At 33.8% G+C, this 10830-nt stretch overlaps 1 protein-coding gene across 1 annotated transcript; it reads right to left on the bottom strand.

The window, feature by feature from the left end:
- Positions 1-367: 367 nt before the first annotated feature.
- On the bottom strand, positions 368-10484 carry LOC112556781 (ras-related protein Rab-27A-like). Its single transcript, XM_025226149.1, has 6 exons — positions 10305-10484; positions 7210-7308; positions 6974-7080; positions 6226-6311; positions 5234-5461; positions 368-4421 (listed from the first exon to the last, which is right to left on the bottom strand). The coding sequence occupies exons 2-6, from the start codon at positions 7298-7300 to the stop codon at positions 4217-4219; spliced, it is 717 nt and encodes a 238-aa protein (XP_025081934.1). The 5' UTR covers positions 7301-7308; positions 10305-10484; the 3' UTR covers positions 368-4216.
- Positions 10485-10830: the final 346 nt, after the last annotated feature.

Here is a 10830-nt window from a genome sequence, read left to right as displayed (position 1 = left end):
GGCCAGAAAAGGAGAAAGAGCATCAAACACATACTGAAGAGACAAACACGGGTGGTAAGGTGTCAGTAGATAGAAAGGCATGCTAAAGCAAGACAGGTAGCACAGTATGGCGACTTGGCAAGCTTGAATTCACTGTAGCCAGAGAACTGAGAAGTGTCATATAGTCTGGATTTTCCTATGGAAAGCAGTACAAGTGGCTTTAATGAAATTTTTTGAAAAAATTGTACAGTAAGCGGATCAGGAGATCAACAAAGTTGCAGTAATCCAGTGGGCTTTGATAGATGTAAAGGTAGATATGAGCTTTTGGTGACAGAAACTGACAAGAATGGTTGGATATGACTGATTCTGTGAAGTTCAACGAATGGGAGATAGAAATTCAGTTTATTTCTTGTTAATCCTCGAGGAACATAGGGCTGCAATGAGAGATGGGAAGCAATGCTCTTTTGTTCACAAGTAAAAGAAAAACATTTAAACAGGTTATACCAATGTATTGGCCACAATATTTCTCTATGGATCTAATGTGTTGTTCCTACAACTATATTTAATATTAATGCAGACCTTAAAAATCTGTACATGTTGTTACCACTAAATATCATCAGCAGATGGTGACTGGCATATGAAACATTCTGGACAACCAGATACAGAAAATATATGTCTACTGGTCTGCCCAGTTTTTATCATTGCAGTTTGTAATAAGGCTGTGCAATGGATTTGTCAAAAACAAAATCAATAGCAGCACTTACATAATAACTGTTAAAAGGGTAAACGGGTTCCTAAGTGATGGAAAACTGAGTAAATATGAAGCATGGTCCCAGACCATTTTACTAATCTATAAATAGGGTACAAAACACTACAAATGGCTGTGTCAGCTGCCAGACTGAAAGCAACAGAGCAGAAAGTGAGCCAAGAAACAAACCACATTAACATATGTAAACATTATTAAAGATGTCTTCCAGATGGGTTTCAATAATATAAGACATCCCTACATCAAACACTCAACAATGGATAACACATTTCACTATCCGTATAGAGATTACACATAAGGTTGTGGACTAACATCCATTTGTATATATTCTTGAGATTTTTCACTATATACCTATGATTATCTTGACCATAATAATAAATAGTTAAAAACCAACTTTTAGATGTAGACATTTAATTAAATAATTATAAAACAGTAACATGATTTCAACAGATGTTTCGCTATAATCATAGTTTCCTGATATAGGCATTTTGCTGTTATATCTATAGAATGTGCTGCGATCTCATCTGGACACTTTAAACAAAATAATGCTTTTTAATTAGTGACCTCAATGATAATGAAATGTGTCAAAATAAAATTATAATACATAAGTTTTTAAATTAACATATCAAGCATACATAAATAGACAATTTTTTTTTGAAATGCCAAAAAAATGCACACTGGTTCAAAAAAGAAACCTAAGGACAGAACAGCAGTAAACAAAAATAAACATTACTTCAACAAATAAAATGGTTGCTTTAAAAAATATATCTAGTTTAGCTTATACAAAAATGTTTAATGAAAAATACAATTATAGCAATAATTGTTTACATGTAGCATACACTTTTTAATTATAAAAGTTTGACAAATTCATGCATAAATTTTCCTTTAAGTTACATTATAATTATGCTTCTGGTCCGTTTTTCATGGTTAACTAAATTAAGTACACAACAAAATACAATTCTCAAATATATAATTATTTAAATAAACAACAAGCTTTTTACAAACACTACCAACCAAATATAAAAGAAAGGAGTGTATTTTTGGAATGTATAACTATTTCAGATTCTTTCACAAACTCCTAGAGTTAATGTCTCAGATACTATTGCAGTCTGTTACAAGTATTTACGAACAAGAAAATCAACCATAAACGCATGTTATTTTTCTTATGATTTTGTTGGCTGTATTCTGAAGAAAAATTTAGCCATTGATTTATTGATTTGTATTAGTACTTCACAAGACAAAATAATTTAAACTTCTTTCTTCCCAGTCAGATAAGATCATGTTAGAACTTCTCTCAGACCAGAATTTCATCCAATCAATTTAGTTTTTCATAACAATGCATTTTTCGTAACTCTTCCTATGGCCTATGCAGTTCGCATCCACAGATGTGAACACCTTCATAGCTACAGCTCAGTTATGTCAATTCGTCCATGTTAAATGAAATGAAACTAGGCAAGATAAAACAGTATTCATATCTTCTTATGAATCTTAATTACTTCTACCTTATGCAAGTGCACATGCCAACAACTGATGAACTGCATGTGCATAAGAAAAATAAGAAAAAAAAAAGAATTGCACATATGCCTAATAATTTTCTCAAAGCAAAAGTAGAAATTAAATGTGTCTTAATCTTTAAGAAATTGAAAGGTTTCCTGAGGTTTTAGAAAAGAAAAAAATTGTTAATTAAAGTTTAATAATTAAAATGAAATGTACTTTAAAATCGCAGTAAAATGTATGCTTATAATTTTTAAAAACTTGATGAACCATGCAGAAAATGTCTTAATTTTTAAAACATGGAAACCCAACCTAATTCTTGTAAAACTAGCCATGTTTAAATCTGAAACTGTATATACTCTAATAAAAAAAATGTAATCCACAGTAATAAACAGCCTCTATGACTCAATTGCAAATACTAATTTAACAATACCCACAAAATGTGCTGGTCAGCTAGGCTGCAAAATTATGCTACATTAAAACTGCACCACAATTAGTCAAAGAAAAATAACATGGCATGCCATTTGCAAAATGGCTAACTTAAAAAATTTATATAAATAAAAGAGACCTAACATAATGAAGCATTCAATTTTAAAAGTAAATTTTAAAGTGATACAGCAAATCTTTCCCTTCCCACCCCTAAAAAGGCATATACTGCAAGAACATCAAATTGATACAAATACTCATCTGATTAATATGATGAGGCATTACGAATAAAGAATTAGTGATGTAGTACGAAGTCAGCAGTCAAAATGTAAACAAACTCCATAAATGAAAATAGTAATGAGATTTTAAAATTTACATAATTCTGACAATTTTGCTTCTAGCTGCTCTCCAGAAAAGCATTAAAAACCTTGTTAAAATGGGTCCCACCCACCTACCCATCCTTCCACCTATGCCCAATATTATGTGTGTACAGGTATACATATGCATTTGTATATGTATTTCCTATTTTCTTTGTAAAGCACATAAAACCTGTGAAGGTTGGGTTAGAGTAATAACCTAGAAAGGTCCATGATTTTCATTTTTGCATTTATTTTTATTCATGATTTCTGAAGGAAAACAGAGGATGTATTCTTCAGCAGAATATGATGTGTGAAAACTTTTAGCCCCTCCTCCACTTTCAACAACAAAATCATGACAAAAAAAATAATAAACTAACAAATAATTACAAACTAATAGTAACAAAAATTTTAAGACATTTTATTTCTTATGACTTACATCAATAGGTCCATGTACCAATGCCTCATGCTGTATCATTCATTTACGTGGGTCCCTGGGTCCATACATTCCCTATTGCTATAGGGCCTTTATTTATATTCAAAATTTTAGATTTCAAGCATCAAATGAGAACATGTGTATGCTCTGCATGGATACATGTGCATCCTCATTTACCTTATCCAGGTTTGACTTACTGCCAACAGCAGAAAAAATATTGGACAAATCTACTTTAAATCATGTGGATTCAATATAGCCTTGCGATGATACACTTTAAGCATTGTCTATTTATTCAGGTAAAGTAAATAAAACAATAATGATAAAAATAATGATGACATTAAGATGAAATGGAAACATGACTTTCATGGTGTAATCTATAAGAACGGTTATTTTTCATTATTAGTAGACTTTAAATTATTCTATGTTGCTTGCCTGCTCAAAAGTGGACATAAAAAGTTACTTCATCAGAATGAGCTTTGAACAGAGAGGAGTTTCTTATTTTCATTGCTATTAGTATTATTAATTAAGTCTTTCTGAGAACTTACCTAGTCACAAGTGCTTTCTGAAAATTCAAGTAATATGTGTTGTTTTGCTTCTATAAAACTAATAATTGTTTCTATGGTAACTGAACATACATTGAGATTACATCTCTTACTTGAAAAAGTGATCACAATCACAAAAATATATTTTGATAAAATGCAAGAGACCACATGCAGATAAATAACCAAGCAGTCAAAGTTAAAAACAACAATAAAATATTCAACATGCACAAGAGCCTCCATCTGAAGAGTGGTCATTGTATCTGAGTCCCTTGTTGGAGTTGTTGTTCAAAGCATTCTTTCCCTTTGGCAGCTGCGACTTGTCAACACAGCGCTCCATGCGAGCCATCACCATATCCAGCAGACACTCCACTGACTTTGCTACATTTAAGCCTGTTGCAGCACTGGTCTCAAAGTATGGCAGTCTGCAAGTAACATCATTCATTCAGAACTGGTCAGTGTAACAGGTGATTAATACCATCATTATTCTGCACTGAACACTGAATTAAGTAACAGCTGCTTGTTGCTGTGTAGCTTATTGGATTTATTCTCATCAAGCAGTAGTGCTAAAGCACTCAATAACTATAGAATCTGAAAAAATGAAGCCAATCAAAATTTTTTATTGACTTGCAATATAAGACATTACATTTGAACTTGGCGCCTAAAAAAAAAAACAACCAAAAAGCTGGTCAAAGCAAACCAATCTTTGTTGCGAATAACAGGATTACTTTTGCATTCAGAAAGAATAAAACTTTAGCAGTGAAAGCACTGTAATCGTAACAACAGCAATGATCAACATTACAGAATGCCCTGTGCTAATGGAAATGACTCTGTTAAAAGGTCAACAGAGGAATTATAGAGAGCTAGCAAATTCTCTACCACAATTTCTGAATCTCTCAGCAAGAGATTTCTGCCCCACATGAAAATAATGGGACAAGTAACTGATGTAAAAGACTGTAACTCTATTTTGAAATTATTATATCATGAATTTACTTGTATGCATCCATATTTTAACTTTTTGACTGCAGATAGTGAGAACATAATAAAAAGCATAGTGCAGAATGGATAATAAAATAAAGTAGTGCAGGTAACACCAAAAATATCTACAAGAACTATGAAAACAAAAAATATGAAATTAATCAAACAAATCCACACACAGAGAAATAAACCAAACTGCACTACAAAATGTAAATAAAAACCCATTTAAGAAAAGAAATACTGAAATTGCTGTACTTACCCAAATTTCTCAGCCATTTCTCTTGCTTTGTCTTCAGATACTCTACGCTGGTCCTCCAGATCAGCTTTGTTGCCACAAAGAATAACATCAGGGTTTTCACAGTAAGCATGGGTCTGTAGCTGGCTTAGCCAGTTTCGTGTATTCAAAAATGACTGCTCATTTGTCAGATCAAAGAGCAGGAGAAATCCCATTGCATCTCGGAAAAATGCTGTTGTAAGACTTCGAAACCTGTACACAATATGGCACTGTGACACCCTATTCAATTCTGATTAGTTGTCCTTAGAGAAGAAAATTTAAATAATCATCTACAAATATTTTATCATTCCCCGCTTTCTCAGAATAGACCCAGAAAAAAGTTTCATCATTGCATTTATATCATTATATAAATGTATAAAATAAGAAAAATCTTCTAATCTTAAGCCAAAACTAAGCAATCATATTATTCTTTCTTCTGTCACCTTATGAAAATATTTGCCTGTCATGCACTCCCGCATGGATGTATATTTTTGGGCCGTTTGCAAGGGAATTTTCCTGTGTTAGCTTCTAGAACGAAGCCAAGGCACAAATTCACTTCCAGTATCAACATAAGAAGAAGAGCTGACAATGCAAGCTTTTGTGTTGATGATGGTACAAAAGCTTCAAGCTTTATGGTCTGTTGTGTTTTCAATTTATTTGCTTTAAGTCATTGGAAGTGAGGATCAAGGATGTCTTACATCTTTTCACACAAAAAAAGTAACTAAGTAACAAATTTATTGCAAGTCTATTGCTGACTTTGGACATTTTATCACGATTCCAGATATTAAACTGTTAAATGGTTTGCTGAAACCTGACCGCCTACAACTTCATGAGAGGCAAAAAGCTGGCCTTGTTAGAAAGCTGCAGTCCAAATATATGTCCGTGACACCAGCATGAGCATTACCCACTTAATAAAATCAGTAGTTTCTGGGACCTGTTGAACTTATTTCTATTTACAATATTAATCTTACACTCACCGTTCTTGACCAGCTGTGTCCCACATCTGCAGCAGAACTCTCTGACTGCGACCCATTGACCCATCAGGTCCAGGAACTCTATGAACCTTAAGTCACATACACAGATAAAGATGAGAAGATTCACACTTAATTACTCTTGAATGTAACTACATCCATCACCTTTCTTTCTCATAGGTAAAAATATGTGTGTATATATATATCTACACACACACTATTTATTATGCTATTTTTTAACAGGAAAGCAGATTTTTATAGGGCTTTGCCTTCACAATTGTGTTTCTCACTATATAAAACAAAATTAAAAAAAACTTAGTATCAACTCTTGGGATGAATCAGCAAATAGTCATGATTCAAGGTGAGCCATAAAATTAATGATAACCAAATTCAATTTAATAATAATAATAACAACAATAATAATAAAAGCATGATTTGTAAAGCACATGCTCCTCTTCATAAGGAACATGCTCTAGCACTTGAGAAAAGAACAAGATATGGACAACATAGGAAGGAATGGAAGGATGAACAGAAGTATGGATGACTAATATTAGATAAATATAGAAAATGCCAAGAGGAATCAGGTAAGAACTAACCATGTCATGATTTAGCAGAGGAAATCAAGTAGGGATAGAGCAATAAACAGAAAAAAGGAGGCGAGGTTAAAAAAGGAGTAGAGAATTCTGTGGACTGTTGTTAGGAGAAATGCTCAAGTAAGAGATGTGTTTTCAGTGCACATTTAAATTTGCCTTACCACACGCTTTTCACGGAAATCTATACCAACTGTGGAGATGAATCTACCATTGAAGGTGTTGTCAGTGTACTGGTATAGCAGACTGGTCTTGCCTACACCTGAGTCACCTGTATACACACACATATGCACAAAATTAAGTTGATCACTATGAAAATTACTTTATCATATGAATGAGATGTAATGTGTAAGATATATATCTTTGCAACATAACATCTAAACACTAATCACTTGCTTACCCAATGCCAAGAATTTAATTAAGTAGTCATAGTCAGTTCCGGCACTGTCTCCCTTTGTTCCTCCTCCACCTCCAGCAGGTGGTTCTCCCATTGCTAACTCTGCATTTAAACAAATGGATCATCAAGAATACTGAATATATATATACAACACACGTGTATATGCTTTTCAATACATAAAGAATTTTTAATAGAAACAAGTTCCTGCCACATGACCCACTTCTCATTAGCCTATAATAATGTAAGCTGCTTTACTACAGATAGCAAACAAAGAAAGGAAATGCTGTTAACAAAAGCAACAGATGAGGGATAATTTGATCAATTAATACAGAGAGGGAGTCAGGTAAACTATATGCCAATAAGTTATCATACTTGTTCTCAAACATTTAAAAGTACTGATCACATGAAATGATGCCTTGATTGCTTTAACTGCATCAATATCATTAAGTCACATGTCTAACTGCCTATGATTTTATCCCAAAGAGCTGTATGTCACAATAAGCTGAAGATCCTTTGTTCGACTGATAATCTACTTCAAAATCATATTTAACTCAACCATTTAAGTCCAAAGATTAACTAACCAACCAACCAACCAGCTGACAAAGCGTCTTCTGGTGTTCGTGCTTTGAGCTTTTGATCTACTGCTTTCACTGAGTCATGTTTATTCATGCATAGCATCAGAATAAGGAAACAGTGAAACACTGTGAAATATGCCTTCCCTTACTAGACAAATTTTCAAGTGAAAAAGTGAGATATAAAATGTGGTAGTGCCAGCAGAGAGTACTCTCTGGTGCCAGTCACCAAGCAATGTGCCTTTTCTTTCCCCTCCCACTCTAGCATAGTATATGCTCTTAAATTAGGCGCTGTCCACATGAAAGTAGTAGAATAATGTAGAAATTTTTTCTTTATAGTATTTTCCCATTTGCAATGACTGGTAATGAATTATATTATAATGGAGAAAAGAAACATGTTGCAGGACAACACCAATCAAATACAGGTTGTGATTAACCCTCAGACAACAGAAACACTTCTACTAATTTTTGGTGAGGATTGCACAGAGCACAGAGTTCAACCTCCACCACACATACACATCTACACATTCTACTTTATTTATGAAATTAAGAGATATGATAAATTGTTCTGTTGACAAGACAAAAACAAACAGAGTCAATGAAGCATGCCAGAATTTCAATTGCTGTGCTTTAGATTGTTTTAAAAGTATAATAATGAGATTTCATGACAGGTTAAAAAAAAGAGGTAAAGATTAAAACCATCCTTGGAACACAAATATTTGTGTGTATATATATATAAACATATCTCAGCATCATTTATTTTTTACAAATTTAATGCCTTTCTTATTATTTAATAAAATACTTTTTATGCCAAATTAGTTTATTTTTCCAAGCCAGGGGTGGTAGTTATAAAATGAGGGTAAGTCATTGCCATGGATCATCATAGGAAACTCAAGGACAAGCGTCTCGTTTCGATAATTATAAAGCCATGTCCAGACCCGAAGATGTTGTGCTACCTGTGGAGACGTACTTGTAAATCAGTGGCAAAGGTGCACTAGTATAAAGAAACATGAAGTAGTGTCCGAGGGCTGGACACCATTAACTTTGGAAACAAGAAGCTTATCCTTAAGATCCCCATTTTGCCCTAGGGGAAAAGACTTACTCTCACTTTATAACTGCGGCCCCAAAATACCAAAGGTTACAAGCATAATATAACCACAGATTATATTACTGATGATGTCATAAATAGTCTGTGTCTGATGTTATTCAATCAATAAGTTTGGTAAATGAAGAATAGTTATTATACACAATCAAAAATTTTAGCAAAAATAAATGTCTTCCTTTTGCAAGAAGCAAGCCTTCCATAAGTAACAATGTTAAGTCTATATGAAAGCTTGGAATCTATATATGTTAATTAGGTATTTGACTTCTTTCTGTCATTTATGAATACAAATGTTTGAAGGCTTTACCTCTTAGCTCCTCAATGAGATTGAATTATCTGCTCAAATTTGGGAAATCACTTAAAATGACATAATACCTACTAATGTCTCTTTTTTTAAAGTTCAGTCTAGGGGTTTTGAGTTTATTATACTAAAAACAGCTAATAGCAAAACCTGAAGCACAAACTGAACAGTTACGTAGTTGGTATAAGAGAAGAAAGAACAAAATGCCTGCATGTTGTACTCCCTGTGTATCATTAATAGTGCACACCTACTAATAATGATTACTCATACACCATCACATCTAGAATGTATAAGGCACAAATTATTATGGTTAACAGAAAAAGGAGGCACATGTATTCAGGTGTATATCATCAATAAGTTTAGCCAATAAACCTGCGGATCTAATCAGCCGATGAAGCAAAACACACGGATACCTCCGTTAGCATCACACCCATAATAACTTAATTTAGTTCTATCTGATAATTGATTCGATCTGCTGTGCAGTAACAGTTCTGTCATTTGTTAATCGACGGAACACGTCATTCATGAAATTTAAAATGTTTGTGTCCTGATAAAACTTATTTCAGATACTTTGATATATGATATATGATGTGAATATGATCCCTGTGCTATTGTACCTGATTTTGAGAATAAATCAAATGTACCCTTCTGGCGTTGTGAAACTATTCTGAACCACTGCATTTTATGAACTCAAAAGCATCTCAAATTTTGAAATTGTTTGGGTACAAGAGATTTTTAAACTATATTTATTCGGCTTTTTCGGCTTTACCGGACGAAGAATATGTAGGACGGTTCTCAAATTATTTACCATGGCATCTGGAGCAGACGACAGCATAACAGTTTAATTGCTAACGAAGCAACGAAACGCATCCTTGATAAAGTCTGTACAAAGTGCAATATGTGTGGGACTATGTGCATACACACTAATCTCTTCGAAAGCAATACCGGCATATTTACAGACCACAATTTCATGCATCTGTTGCTACCACTCCACACTTGCAGTCACAAGCACCTGTGTAATTGACCTATCCCTTGACTAAAAAAAGCTATGTTGCAGACGACAGTCACAAACATATATAGCTGGGACGAAAATTACCGCATCTATTCTTTAAAACATACTTACATTTCCGAACAAAAGCGAAGAGTTAATCTACTGTCAGCGTATTCCGCACATAAATACTTTTCCTTTACTTCCAGCTGCTACCACCTATGTTTCTGTCATCGCCACTCTACAACGATAACACGGCTGATCCTACACTACATTCAATGTCTCAACCGCCCGCTATAAGAAACCCAACAGTTATAAATAGTTGCCGCAGAGTGAAGGCAAATATTTAGTTCTCCTGAACGGCAGCTGGACGAAGCAAACCTAACATTGGTCGACTGCATGGTCACGTGAGGTTCTTGCATGAGACGCCGGCCGAATTTAAAACTTGTTCTGTACTAATAGTAACAACCTAGAGAGTTATGGCGGTTTTATTAACTGTTTTGCAACAGGTAGGACCCCCCCGTATCATAATAACACCTTAGTGTTCAATTGTTTGCAATGACTGTGCTAGTAATGAGTTGAAAACCGAGTTTGAGCGAGAATAGTTTCATCGTTTAAAAATCTTAGTAAACATAGTTTGTTTCAAATAACTAATATGAGC

This window comes from Pomacea canaliculata, linkage group LG2 (assembly GCF_003073045.1).
Source record: "Pomacea canaliculata isolate SZHN2017 linkage group LG2, ASM307304v1, whole genome shotgun sequence".
Lineage (NCBI taxonomy): Eukaryota > Metazoa > Mollusca > Gastropoda > Architaenioglossa > Ampullariidae > Pomacea > Pomacea canaliculata.
This window is presented reverse-complemented; position numbering and strand designations above follow the sequence as displayed.